The sequence below is a fragment of the Etheostoma spectabile genome, chromosome 10, assembly GCF_008692095.1.
Source record: "Etheostoma spectabile isolate EspeVRDwgs_2016 chromosome 10, UIUC_Espe_1.0, whole genome shotgun sequence".
Lineage (NCBI taxonomy): Eukaryota > Metazoa > Chordata > Actinopteri > Perciformes > Percidae > Etheostoma > Etheostoma spectabile.
Window position 1 is genome coordinate 16,227,085 of NC_045742.1, and position 14,802 is coordinate 16,241,886.

General features: G+C 42.5%; 3 protein-coding genes across 6 annotated transcripts in view; all 3 read right to left on the minus strand.

Moving 5' to 3' along the window:
- The window catches only part of zdhhc5b (zinc finger DHHC-type palmitoyltransferase 5b), a gene marked incomplete at its 5' end in the record, with an annotated part of 10,686 nt that extends 1,379 nt beyond the window's left edge, over positions 1-9,307 (minus strand). Inside the window, 12 exon segments of one of the 4 annotated variants that reach the window (XM_032527185.1) lie at positions 300-323; positions 424-1,346; positions 2,207-2,313; positions 2,577-2,685; positions 3,183-3,315; positions 3,583-3,674; positions 3,801-3,903; positions 4,055-4,227; positions 4,624-4,781; positions 5,034-5,155; positions 5,457-6,917; positions 8,637-9,307. In XM_032527185.1, coding sequence (XP_032383076.1) covers positions 305-323; positions 424-1,346; positions 2,207-2,313; positions 2,577-2,685; positions 3,183-3,315; positions 3,583-3,674; positions 3,801-3,903; positions 4,055-4,227; positions 4,624-4,781; positions 5,034-5,155; positions 5,457-5,605 — 2,088 coding nt within the window. In that variant the 3' untranslated portion in view covers positions 300-304. 4 annotated transcript variants of the gene reach the window in all.
- Positions 9,308-10,102: 795 nt separating this feature from the next.
- Positions 10,103-13,217, minus strand: clp1 (cleavage factor polyribonucleotide kinase subunit 1). Its single transcript, XM_032527211.1, has 6 exons — positions 13,097-13,217; positions 12,452-12,726; positions 12,158-12,265; positions 11,931-12,050; positions 11,224-11,361; positions 10,103-11,078 (listed from the first exon to the last, which is right to left on the minus strand). The coding sequence occupies exons 2-6, from the start codon at positions 12,722-12,724 to the stop codon at positions 10,392-10,394; spliced, it is 1,326 nt and encodes a 441-aa protein (XP_032383102.1). The 5' UTR covers positions 12,725-12,726; positions 13,097-13,217; the 3' UTR covers positions 10,103-10,391.
- Positions 13,218-13,779: 562 nt separating this feature from the next.
- The window catches only part of selenoh (selenoprotein H), a 4,449-nt gene continuing 3,426 nt past the window's right edge, over positions 13,780-14,802 (minus strand). The window contains exon 5 of the mRNA XM_032527242.1: positions 13,780-14,004. The gene's annotated coding sequence lies outside the window, so the exon portion shown is untranslated. The remainder of the gene's footprint in view (positions 14,005-14,802) is intronic.

Consider the following 14,802-nt stretch of genomic DNA (forward strand, 5'->3'; position numbering starts at 1 on the left):
GGCAGATTAGGGGTGAGGACAGAGGATAAATGGTGTGGCGGTCAGTGGTTCTACTTAAAAAAATAAACAAGCACAAACAGCAAAATGTTTCTCTACCACCGATTTTGTAAGGCATTTGGTAATTACACTTGGTGAGTAAGAAAAAGCTACAGGACAGAAGTCATAAGGAGCTTGGTAAGGCATGCTTTCAAAAAGCTAAACACATACTGACTAATCCACACAGTTCAACTTCCATGCACACTTTCAACTGTTAAACACTAAACAAGCTAAGACTGTGGAGGAGGAAAAGGAAGACTCACACAGATCAGGGAGGAAGAGGAGGGCTGACACAAACCAGGGAGGAAGAAGAAGAGAATTAGGAGAAAAGGAGAAGGAGGAAGAAGAGTAGCAGGCTGACAGATCTGTTGATGGATCACTACTCACTGTGGAGCCTGATGCACTCCTCCGACTCCTCCCCCTCCCAGCACAACGCCTCCTCCTGCGGGCCGAGGCTTGTGCTGAGACCCTGCCTCCCCAATGTAAGACTGGGACTTGCCGAGGGAGAGGCTGCGAGGTGGCGGGGAGACAGGGGGCTCTAGTGAGCGAGCCCCAGGGGAAGAGGACAAGGAGGAAAGGTTACGAGGGGCTCGGTAAGAGGAGTCCTGGGTATGCTGGAGCAGGTGCTGGATCTCAGGTGGCCCAGAGGAGGAGGGAGGGGGCGGACTGACGGCACGCAGGTAGGCCCTGTGGGGGGAGGAGAAAGTGGCAGAGCCCTGGAGCAGCTGCCCCTCCCTCTGCTGGGCAATCTGAGCTGAGAGGAAGGGCGACGTGTAGCCCTGCAGCGGGCTACTGGGTGACACCATCTCAGGCTGACCTGAGGGAAACGGAGCACGAGACTTCTGCGGCGACAGCTCGTGAGCGGCTGACTCAAACTCTGGGCTCTCGGATGGTGTCAAAAGGCTGTCATAGGACAGGCTGCCATTCCGAGGCGTTTGATTGGCCAGACTTTTGTAGCTGGTGTCTGTGGTGCCCTCTGATTGGAGCGTGGCCAGCGGGTTATGTGCCGGGTGCGCTGAGCGCAGACTGGAGGAGTGGGAGCCGCCAGTGGACAGAACCAGAGAGGATGGATAGGAGGTGTAAGAGCGCCCAGTCAGGGAGTAACCTGACATGCCCCCTGACATCACCCCAGCAGTCCCGCAAGGGCCTCCAGGGCACTCACCCCTCTCCCCTCCCCCTCTGCGCGCCCCTACACCTCCTCCTACCCCTGTGGTTCCGTCCAGACTGCTCGGCTCTGAGCGATAGCTAGGCTGACGGCTGGACAGGAGGATGGAGGGAGAGGGAGAGTCAAGACTCTCGCCACGGATCATCTGAGAAGAAAAGAAAGACAAAAAGGTAGAGAGGTAGAAGGAAAGTGTGATGAAGATGAAGGCAGGAGTGAGGAGGAAGGATAGAAAGATGAAAATTTCCATGTTACCTCAGGAATAGATAACATAAAATCAACCATTTTCTACACATTCTAACAGAAAAAAAAATGGTGGGAAGAAATTGGATGCTTGACCAGTGCACCTCCATCAATACACTACTGGATTGGAAACACTGACTGGCTTGAACAAGCACTGACATTGCATATCAAAGACTCTGTGTATCAACACATAAATGGATAGACAAATATATAGGGTACATGAACTTCACATTCCAGTCAATGCAGTCTCAGGGGAAAGGATAGATCCACTCAAACACAGAGACAGCCAAAAGGGATACACACAGATGAGACTAGCTGAGACTTACTGATCAACCGATGGCCACTGAATGATCAATTCAAAGTAAAAACAAAAAAGAGGGGCATGGTATTAACCACAAAGGAAATTAGAAAGACGAAGGCTTTTCAGCCAACAGAGCATCTGTCACAGTAATGTATGGAATACGGTTTGTTCTATCCTCTTCACTTTTTCTGCAATAAGGTTAACCACATCACTCTTTTACAAATGCTAAAAGAAGCTTGCAATGTAATTATCAATGTATTTATATATGTATTTAAAAGAATAAATTTTGCTTTATGTGAATTTTACATGTGTATGTGTTTCCAATTAGGCAAAGAAATGCAGATAGCGTCACTCTAAGCTGATTGTTCCTTTAATACTCTTAATATACAGTATCTGCATAATGTTATGTGAATAGTTTATACCCAATACCTTGAGGTCTGTGCGAGTGTATATTGGTTATGTACCTTGTTGGGATGTGTGAGGGCAATGTGGTTCCTTCCTGGGCTGTTGAAGGCTGGTCGGTACTTGTACATTGACGGCGTATGTTGAGCTTCAGTCAACAAGCTGCTCTCTGAGTGGCAAAAAGTCAAAAGAGACATTTAAAGAACTGCATTTGTGATTAGAAAGCAAACATTCATCTGTTTACGTAGAGTTAAAACACTTAAAGTAACTGGGCTGCACTGGATGATCATTATCAACAAATTTTGACATGTCAGGTGACATGTCACAAGTTGTTAGTATTGATCAACAACTGCAACTACCTAGTTTCACTTGTGTGTGTGTGTGTGTGTGTGTGTGTGTGTGTGTGTGTGTGTGTGTGTGTGTGTGTCTCACCCTCCGTGTCAGCACGGGGCAGGCCAGGGTAACGAAGCTCTGGCTTTGGAGGAGGTGGAGGCTCTGCATCAGCTGACTGGCTCTCAACCTGATCTAGACTGCTCTTGGACTGGAGAAGACACAAAGAGAAGCCATGTAATACCTCTTTCACACCCTAACCAGGGTTATCTGGTTAGTGTTAAACCTTTCTTTTGGAAATTTAAACCAAGCCAGTCAACAAACCGGGAGCGATGCATAACAATTACCTTAAGTGCTAGAAATGAGAGGGGCTTTACACGTCATATTCAGTGAACAACTAACTTTTCACTCCAGTGCATCTGTATACGATTTACGACCAGCTAACATTTAAAAATGAAAATGTATTATAAAATATAGATAAATAGAAAATAATCAGGCCCCAACATGTGATGACAGCTTTGGCAGGTCCCAGGTGTGCAATGTTTTATTTCCTTTTCTCATTCGTTCCACAGCAAAAATGTATACAGACAAGCATACAGTATTTACCAATAATTATGAATAACATGAAAATCATTGAGACGCTCTGTTGAGTTTCTACGTCTAAACTTCCACATGTAGATTGTGTTTGTTAGATTTAGTATTACTCACCCTGGTGCTGTGTCTGTCATTCTGGATGCCGTTGTCCAGGACCTTGGCTTCTAGCTGGGCCTCAGTGAGAGGCGGTCTAACAAATGGTGGCTGCACATCCACTGCCTGAGGGCTCCGCCACCGGCCCATGTATCTGTGAGAGGGGCAAGCATTGAACAACAGGCTTAGCAGTATGTTGCTCTGTTGACAAACATAGTCTAACACCAGAAGCCACTCACACTGAAGGCACTCAAATATTCCATTAAATAAACTGACAAGTGAAAACAATAAAAGAGGAGGTTGGACATGTGGAAGAGGATAGAGAGCAACGGAAAGAAAGAGGCAGTGGAAAAAAGTTGTGGACAAGAGTGTTAAAGGAGAGGAGTAAACAGATGAGTGCAGAGAAGAGAGAAAGGCTGACCTGGGGGCCTGGGAGCTGCAGAGCACATGAGAAATATTCCTCAGGCAGCCGTTGGTGAAAGGGTTAACACCTCCCCGAAACTTCCCTGTCACCTGCAGTGAGAGGGGGTGGGAAGAAAACCGTTCCATGTCACATGTTGATAAAAAAAAATACTGTGAACTATCTGGATGGATTCAGTGCTGCAGGATTTTATGCATAAAACCAGCTCTTGTATGTACCTGTTCATTTGTGGTCCTACCGCGGGCCACCAACACCATGTGGAACCCGGTCAGGCCAGCAACTGGCACAAAAAACAGACCAGCCACACACATAACGGCCATACTGGGAGGAGAGGATCAAGGAGGTTACAACAAATTGAGCAAAGTAAAACAAAACAAATTCCAGGGTAAAAGACACAAGGCAAATAAAATGTGAAAAAAAGACATAATTTGTCCTGCATCTTTATGTCTGCAGTGTGCCATGTGAAGGATACGTTACAGCAGCATGCGGCGTGTCCAGCTGCTGCCGGTGGTGCAGGACATAAACCAAACCAAAGCCAAATACGTTTATGATGTGGGTGGTAAGTGATAGAAGGAAGAGGAAGAAATAGCGATAATTCCTCCGACCAATGCAGTTGTTCACCCAAGGGCAGTGATGGTCAAAATCCTGAGAGAGCACAGGGTCAAGGACAAGACTATGCAAGCACAATATGTACAAGGATATGACAGAGAGGAAAAATATTGATAGGCAACAATTTCAACACATCACAATCAGACAATGTCTACCTCCTACGCACACACATGGAAAACTAAGAATATGGGATAGATCTCTAACAAGTAGACAAGTAATAATAACAAAGCCAAGAATGTGTTGAAAACCCTAAAATCCAAACAATAAGTCAAATAAAAAGGAACAGTAAAAACCCAATTTCGCTGTATAACTTTCACTTATATTTGCATAATACCGTGAAATAAATAAATTTTTTATTAGGACTAACAATACAAGCCCATGATATATAAAGTATATGCGCGTGTGTGTGTGTGTGTGTGTGTGTGTGTGTACCTCCACACAGTTGTCGCAGACGGAGCAGTGCGAGCAGCGCGGCGGGCGGTAGAAGCGGCAGGTCGAGCACCACTTCATACGCACCTGGATCCCTTTGATCTCCACCGTCTTATAGAGTGGAGCACGGAAATCATCTTCTTTGTCCTCATCCTCCTCAGCTGAAGACAACAGACACAAACACTCATACTGCACTAACATAATACCTGAACATATGATCTTCCTGCATAATGTTTTACTCTTATTCCATTTGACTTATTTCAGTCAATTTCTAACGTATTGATTCTTGTCAGTCTAATTTTTATCTATCATGTACTCAAAAGTACTGCATAATATGCAATAACATAGTGTGTTAGTATATTATAATTTTGAGGAAAAAGACTTGCATACCAACACTGTTCACATGTGTTTACCTCTCGGGAAGACTCCAGGGTCCATGAAAGTGGCCATACAGAAGTTGGCAAGGGTGAAGAGAAAGATCACAGCAGTGTAGATAGGAATGACAGAGGAGAAATACTCTGACAACCACGGGCACCTACAGCATGAAGAAAGATGGAAATAAAGTGACAGTGTGATATTTTGTTGCAATAACTACAAGTCTACCACATATTTTCTTGGTGTATCCAAGAGCAGCAAGTAGTTGTTACATAAGCAGGTTTGAGTACACCATATAAAGATGACCAAGATGAGAAGTAGCACTCCACACAACGTCTAACGCTTTCGTTAGGAAATTTCCCCCAAAACAGCTCCATTGAAGCTGTTCAGTGGCACAAAACAGAAGTCCCCCCCCCCCACACACACACACACACGCACAAGTTGGAGATAGAGCTACTTACGTAAAGCAGAAGAAGAGGGTGGTGGATCCGACAAGGAAAGTGGTGGCTGCAGACACCGGGACATATCGGCTGGGACGAAATGGACGGGGAGGAGCAGAAGCAGGGACACCTACTCCTCCCCCAACCCCCCCACCACTGAAGCCCGGCATCAGAGACAGAAAGAGGGGAGAAGAGACAGAGAGAGGGGTAGATATCTACAGTCTACCTACTGTAACTGGCGCTTTATAGGTTAAAATGGCAAATATGTGGTTTGTTTGAGAGGAGGAGCCATGACTACAGACTGGAAAAGAAAACACTATGCAAAGCAGCAACTGAAAACCTGAGGGATTCTAACACTAAATGTCTCCTGGCACTAATATAAATCACTCAAAATCAGAGGATTGCTTTATATAGCATTATACAGCTTTACTTGCATGTGTACAGCTTGTTGTAAATATTTAATTTGGGTGTATAATCGTAATAAAGGCTTGTTAAAGCAAAACTATGCAACAGCAATGTGATACAAAAATATGTGTAGATAATTCATAAATATTTTTGTATGGCTTTAATGTAACCGTATTTGGTGCAACAATATAAATAAATCTAACCTTACTGCTCCCTAGCACCAGTGCAACCGTAACACTTTTGTGCTCAAACAAAAAAGAACAGACACCCGCACACACAACTAAAACTAGAGCAATCTAGATTTATCTCCACTCGTGAAACTCAGTTTTTACATTAATGCTTGTCCCTGTGCTTGAGTTTTGATTATGCCTCGCAGAGAAAATAAATATAAAAGCAAAAGAGCAGAAACTTAAAGAGGTAGTGGGTGGACAGCCAACAGGCTACGAGCAGAAGCACATAGAGAACAGGCAGAGGATTGAGCGCAGCAGCTGCTGACGACTCCTGCGATTGTCCCGAGAAGGCTTATTTAGGCACTGGGTGGGTGGAAGAAACGGAGGATGGCGGCAGAAGGGACAGTTCCAGCGTTTCAAACTAAGTCAGCAAGGGAAAACAACTAAACAAACATTCACTTTTAAACCAGTTGCATGAAGCTGCTTAACATCAAACAAAAGTCCAGTTGGAATTTTCAAAAAGCTGATAAAAAAAAAGGCAACAAAAAAAAAAAAAATATGTCTAGCCTTGCCTTTACAAGAAAATCGCTTAAATATCCATGCAGAGTCCCCTGGTTCTTGTGAGATCCCTGCTTTTAGTCTTTGTGTCAATATGGGGACAAAATCAACTCATTCCAAAAAGAAGCCCTGTGCATGTCATCAAGGTGTCACCGCACTTGGCCAGGTCTGTGTGAAGAGACCTCTCCCACCTCCAAATTCTCTGCAGATAGACATCCTTTCCCATTTTGCATCTCTTAAACAAAGCCATGGGCAGCAGTGGTGTTATGTAGTCTGATGCATTTTAGCCTCTCGTTGTCCCCCTGTCTTCTTTCACCCACTGGCTCTGTGGGTCAGTTGTTGGATGCCCCTGTAAACAAACAAATTACTAGTAAATATTAAAATGATTAGTCTGTAGCCAAAAGCTAAGTAGACATAAACAAATTAACTACAGCTAAATCAAGTACTTGATTAAATTAATTGGCAGCCATTTCAACAAGCAACAATTTAAAATATTTGCGCTTCACAAATTGTAAGGATGTGCCCCTTTTTTATATTACGTGAAAGTTATTAACAAATCTATGGGTTTTTTAACTGTAAGTTAGATAATAAAAGCCGGTTGGGCTTTAAATAGCTGTGACGGACATTTAATGTTTCACTATTTTTTCAATATTTTACAGACCAAACGATCAATCGAGAAAATTAAGATTAGATTAGGCGTAAAGTCGAGATCGGAAATGCATGTGCCGGTCGTCGGAGAGGCATGTGTGTTTCACCGGCCCACCGTTTAACGGCAGGTGGAAGTTGAAAGCAACTGTCAACAGTTGCCTTGCCACTGTGGGTGGTCTATGCCACCAGGGGGTCGGTTTATGCCTCTGCACAGCAGTGGCATGCCATCAGCCACTTCGGATCTCGGTGATACTGCAGATTAAATACATTATAAATAGTTGTGGCCTCGTACATAATTACAGAATGGACAGGACAAGTTCTTACAATAATACCATCTATGAAAAACACATGTTTCGTTTAGCAGGTTTAAACCTGATCGTCAATACTAAATTGTCTTGTTAGGTTAAAGAACAGAACAGATCTACCTTTGAGAAGCAAAGGCTTCAATCAGGCTGACTAACCAACTCTGCAATGTCCCAAAAAATCTTGCGCTACACTATGTGCCAGTGCATTTCTCACATTTACTCATAACCAGTGTTGTTAAACATCCTCCTGTTGTTACACACACACACACACACACACACACACACACACACACACACACACCCACACACACACACACACACCACACACACACACACACACAACACACACACAACAACACATAGTCACATTAATGCCTCCGTGGAAAAATGAAACTCTCCCACTTCTGAAAAACCAAACACCACGAAGACAACGATCTGTGACGATCCTGGCATGGGGTCTTTGACACACACACACACACACACACACACACACACACACACACAACACACACACCAGACTAATTTCCATTATCTCCTCATGAAAAAGTAGTCCGAACACACTCAAAAAGGATCCAGAGTAACCTGATAGTTTGGACACACCCCTCTTTTCAACAATCACCAGTACTAACCATAGACTGTCGGTCTATGGTACTAACAAATACAGAGCTATGGCCGAGTGTGTCAATTGTTAATCATCTGACCTGCCCCCCCCCCCGACTATAATGGATGTTAATCCTAAAATCTGGGTCGAGCTTGTCATATCACCACAACAATCTGCAGTACGCAAGCTACACCGTAAGGTGCCCGATCGAACCAACTAAATACATTTCTTCGAGCAACGGTGACACACTAACAGTTGCTAGCTAATGTCTTGTAAGAATATACTATTTGATTGACTCTCACTTCATCTTTGGATCATACGTTGAAATTGACCAAGCGTTGAACAGGCCAGGGCTGCTCGGACTCAGTCAAGATAACTAACGTTACCACAATGAACCTCATTGAAATACAGTTTTTAAACAAAGTAATAGACGCTGCGATGTTTTAGCTCGATGTAATAACCTTCAATGACATATTTAAACGCGAAAAATACTTAGTAATAATTTAGCTCTTACCTAGCCTCAAAAGTTTTTTTTGCGACACTGCTGAGTCCTTTACCACAGCTAACGTTAAAAAGTAAGCTAACATTACCTGGCTAGCATGAAAGCTTTAGCAACACTTTCGTTGGCGGCTGACGACATACATGTACATAGCTACGTTCAACTAAACAGTCATCACAAAGAGTGGTAAAACGAACAGGACATAGCTAATACCAAACATAGGAGCTGTCTTGCCTGTACGGTGTGGGTCGTTACGGTCCTCCTTGAGTTTAGCGGCTAGCAAACTAGTTAGCTCGCTTGCTAGGCCGACATCGGAATCCCGGAACTGGTCTGTCGCCCCTCAGGTGGGCTGAGCAGCCAATCAGAAAGAGCAGGTGTGGTCTCAAGTAACAGCTCAAACAACTCATGTCTGATAATATAGATTCATTGGTTGTTTCTACTTGCTAAATATATCAATAAATGTAAGTACAGGGACTTTAAACATTAGTTTCCTGTGCTTGAAAGTGACGTCAATGAATATTTGGACTCTATAAGATATTCAAAGAACTGTAAAGTTTTGAAGACTGCAGATGTATTCAACACTTACGACCTAACGTCACCGAATGGATGGAACTCTTCTAACTGATTGATGCTACGACGTGGACTGCTTATTGATCAGCCTTGCTGGACTTTGCAGACTCCCTGGGCTATTAATTGTTTAAGTATTTATCTTTGCAGTTGAGTGTATTTGTATGTGTTTGTATCTGCAAATGCTCTCAATAAATTAATTGCTAAAAAGCAATTAAACAAAGATTGATTTGCTATAGGCTAGGTCCTTTTCACAGCAGCCATTCTGACATGTATTAACCGAGCAAAATTGATGAAATTAATTATGATCCCATTCTATTTAGTGTCACAGCCATTCCAGTGAGCAGGGCCTGCATGCTAGTTCATACCAGGGCCCTGGTCCACCTGAATGGAACAGGCCATAATATGCATAAATGCTGTTAAGTACACCTGTGTTTTCCCTGCAATGACATGTCAAAATAGCTTTGCCCAACTTACATTCAAACAGACATGAACACTACAGGATATGTACAACAAAGAAGACCGGCCACGTCTGCCATTTCACAGACACAGTCATAATAAGTTTGCAATGTTGGATAAGGCTTTGTGGAAGTATTTTTGAAAAACCTACTGTGAAGCCATGGGATTGTAAAGACTTTTCCCCAGGCTTGATTAAGTTGTAATTTAGTAAAAACACACTGTTTTCATAACCAATGCATTAGGTACTGGACATATACAAGTAAATGTGAACTGATATACAGTACATATGTAGGATAGGTAAAAATAAGACCATGGAATTATTATTGCCGTTTTTATTTTTCAATACTGCCTTTTAAAATTGTTTTTATTCTGTGTATTTGTAGTAACTTGTTTCCTTACTGTGCATATGACAAAACTTTGAAATGGAACTTAATAAAATTGACACAAAACCAAACTTTGTAAATTTAAAACATTTATTACTCATGAGAAAAACAATGTTCATAAAACAGATTATCAAGAATATAATTCCTGGACTGATAAAAACATCCAAACATCTGTACAGTGTGGTCTATAAAATGGGGTTTAAATTTACAGCAGCTTCCAAATTCCATACTTAAATCTTTTTCTCTTTTGCCGTCTGTAGTCCTTACAAACTACAAAGAAATAATTAGGAAACAAAATTCTTCTTAACAAAACTCCTCCCAAACATGATCCCCACTTCTTTTGCAACCGAAATAATTCATTTTATTTCATGTCCATGAAGCGGATGTCCATGATAAGTAGAGTGTGTCTGGGCAGTGGTCTAGGTGCTGGGGACAGCACTTTCATTACCTGTGCTTGGGTGTCCACATTAGTCACCACAATAAAGCCACACACAGGGCTTTCTACGATACCCTTTCTAGCACCTTCCTCTCCGTCCTCAGCACTACTCACACTCAGCACATGATATGTGAGGTCTCTGCCCGGTGTCACAGGCACCAGCTTTAGCTGGGTGTCATCCTGAGACATTCCCAGTGGCAAGCACGAGTCTGGGATGGATGGTGCACCAATCTTGTAGATGCGGACATCTGAGAAACGCACCTCATAGGAAAATGGATAGAAGGTCACACCACGAAAGCCGTAGAAATACTCGCGGATTTTCTCATCACGAGTATCCCGCCTGCACTCCTTGGAGCGCTCTACCACCCCTCCGGACTTGGGTAGGAGCACAACCCGTACAAAGTGAGGGAGGTCTCGTTTGAGTTCATTGTAGAGCCTCTCATGGTCCAGCACCAGCACCACATCTACCTCAAAGGCGGAGGCACAATGGACCAGAGCCTGGTATCCAGAGCCCTTGACCCAGCCGCAGGTGTTGATGATGCAGCCTCCCACACTAGCCTTTCTGTTCACCTCACAGCGCTGGGAAAACACATCGGCCAGGCAGGACGTCAGCTGCACATTATGAGAAAAGAATAGATTAAACTGGGCAGGGAAAAACAGTAACTGATGACAATGCAGACTAAATTTGTAGGTTGACAGTGGGCTTTTGGCTTCATACTTTCATGCTACACAACGGCCAGAATCTTTCTTTTCTCACCTTATTGTAAAGTTTGATGTTGGTCCCTGGGGTAGTAGAGCCAAAGTGGTAGACCAAAGGAGCCTGGACTGAAAAACCCTCCTCCACGTCTGCCGGGCGCTCAATGCACAGTGCCGACACTGTCCCAGGTACAGACACCTGGGGAGCAGATTGTAGTTTACACTTGATATTAATAAGATTTGAGTGGGCCCTTGACAGTGCTGGCTGATTAGGGTGGGAGTACTGTATGATTTTTATGGATGAAGAAATTAAACTACAAACTGTGGCATGAATAGCTACTCTGACTGGCACTTGTCCACTTTATGGACAAATGGCATTAAAACTACTGATTTCAACACATCCAGATACAATAAAGTATTGTGTACATCACAAGCAGCAGGTCACTGTTGTCAATCTTGTGCTAGAAATACTACACCTCTTCTTATATTTCCTGCCATTAAAACACAAAGAAACTCAATATACTTGTTTTCCAGAACTTATTGTACATGTGATTGAAATAGCTAAATGGACATGCTTCGCTCATACAGCAAGAGGAGGCCTTTAAACTATTCTAGGAAACAGATGCTGTGTATGCTGTAGTTTCATTTGACATAAATTTAAGCTACATGTGTGAGACAATACAAAATAATATAAATCTTAAATAGTGTTATTCCTTTAATTTCTTAGTCTGTGTCAATGTTCATCATGATGACTCCCATTTGTCTTACCCCACTCTGTCCGACATCCAGTTCCACCAGTGTTGGCCTCCGGCCCACCCTCACAGCATAGCTTAATAGTAGCCGGCACACTGTTGATTTCCCCACATCTGTAGGTCCCACCACCATCACCTGAGATGATTAATTATTTAAGGTCAATGGACAATGCATTTTCTTGGATCTTACCAGCTTGCATACACAGACTGAAGACTGAAGAGTAGTTCTTTGTTTAAACATACCCTCGGCCCCCTCTCATTGTCCCTCTCTGCTTGTTTTCTCATCTGTTCCAGGGCAGCATGTGTGTTTAGGTAGAGCAGCATGGGAGTATCCTTGGACACATAAGCCACCTGTGGTGATGAGGGAGTGACGCCGGTTATTTAAGCTTCTCCTTTATTAGATGTCAAACTCAAAAAGCCACACAAGGTTAAATGTGATACCATAACTAATTGTTAAGTTGAATTGCCATATAATCCAAAATAGAACCCACAAAAGAACTGTCACACATTAGCATGGGCCCTCCTCCAGGTGCTCACCTCTGGCTTCCCATAAAGATTCACACTGCAGCCTTGCCAGGTGAAAACTGCGATCTTGGAGCCTGGTCCAAATGTGTACTTTTTGTTGCGGTTCAACTCTGAGCCAAACACCTCAGCCATTCCTGTGAGGAGCTCCAGATCAACTTGCTCTGCTGCCTCCCCTGCCTCCACCTCAAACCTAAGTTCAGTCTCCTTCTCCAGGTCAAACCTGGTGCTGGCCTTCCCAGGTACCGGAACTTCTTCACTCGCCGTTTCTGCACCCTCTGTTGCCATGACTAATGAGAGAAAGTCTATGTTACAAACACACAGCAATACCAGCATACTGAAAAGAAAAGTTACATTTATGTTAAGCAGACATCTCTGCTGCTTTGTACAAGAGAAAAGCCAGTCTTGGGCTAAGTAATGGCTATAGTAAGTTATCTGGAAGATGTTATAACATATGTACTTATCCATGAGCACAATGTGAGAAAAAAAGTTTATCTCGACCAGCTGGCTAGCAGTTATCAAGCCGTGGCGAACTTAGCCCTAACAATTTTAGTAGTTAAGGCAGAATGACAGCCTAAAATCGCTCCAAATGTCAATAACTGCTCCCATTTTGTCGGGTGTATGTCTACAAGTTAGTTATTTTTAGTTTGTAGTACTTACGGACTAATTTTCAAGTCTAATTGTCGAATGAAAAATAGGTTTCTGACCATAGACAGTAAAAATAAAAACTCGTCTTGCTCGTCGCGTGATAATGAAGTCACGCCCTCCACAACCAATCAGGGTTGACGTTCTTGTTCTTACAGATTTTTTGGCGATTGGCAAAAACGATTTGGTGCATTACCGCCGCCAAGTGGTATGGAGTGTGTACCAGACTGACTAATGTGTATATTGAAAAAATAAAAATAACATATCTTCTCCATTATTTATCAATTTGTCTAAGATACTGAAAAAGTTCTCAATAACACAAATTTATTGAGTTCATTTGTAAAATATCTATTGTGTTCCATGTTCACTTCAGTTGAAAAAAAACACCTTCGTGGCTCAAACAAAACTAGGTCAAGAAAGACAAAAGTAAAACGTACAGCTGCAAGTGAAAATAGTTTTATTTGACAAAGAGTCACTAACATTTGTTATATGGTCAGAAGTGTTATCCTGAGATCTGAATGTCACTGAGCTGATCAAAAGTGGATGAACGTTTTATTTACATTAGAAAATGCATCTTCCCGAATGCGAGCAGAGATCTGTGTTCAATGTTTGCATCAATAAAACACAGCAAAAATGATCTTTGTGATGTTATTGTGACTCTTCTCTACACCAAACATGCACCCACACAATAATTACAAAAACAAGAAACACTTTATTTACCAAAAACATTTTTTTAAAGCACAACAAACTGTTGAGACAGCAGGACTGTGTGAGAAGTGTTTGCAGACGCTCCACTAGGTGTCACCACGTATCCAGGAGATGTGAGCCGTTGGAGCTTGGATCATCAGAGGAGGGACTGAGAACATCCCCTTGGTCACTCCTCGTCATTCTGCTTCTATTTGCCACATCTACTGAACTCTTGGCTGCACGAAAGACAATAATTTATTTTGTTAAAGTCTTTAATACAAACATTCCTAATACATCGCTGTTGTGTACCACGGCCATAGTTAACATATAAGACCATCAGTCTCAACCATTAACAGTGACACTCCTGCAAAAGAGGGGGCGAATTTAATAAAATTGATTGGATGTGGTTTATTTAAACCTAAATTCACATGTATGTTTACATTAGCATTCAACTATCTAAGCAAACTGTGCATTTAATTTTCAGACCTGCTAATTTCATCTTATATAGAGGGGTCCAACCCACTTACCCTGCCACTGAACAGCTGAAGGTTGTGTCATAAGCTTGACTAACTAGCAGTTAATGCTTCCCTGAGGCTGGTGATTTAAAATACTAAGACATGAAAGGAAATCCAAGTTTAGGCTATGGCACACGGCTCCGGGGAAAACAGCATCAACTGCTTAAAAGTAGCTAAGGAGATTTAGGTAAAACAACTAATAAGCAATGAGTAAATGTGTTTTGAGTAATGAACGGTAAAACATCCAACACTGAATAAACAAATGTTTGTATACACTTTAGGGATCACACCTATAAGTTAATTATTGTCCATAACTAAGGCAGTAAAGAATGAATAGTGGCAAATTTCCCTTGTAAAGTATCATATTCAAAATCAAACTGAAACAACAAAAGCAACAACCTACATAACGTTTTGGACAAACATTTCAAAAATGAACTCTGCATAGCCTGAGTATGTATAGGTGTATGCTGAATCCATTTTTGGTTCTTAATGTGAAAGAACTGTTTTACATTAAAAAAA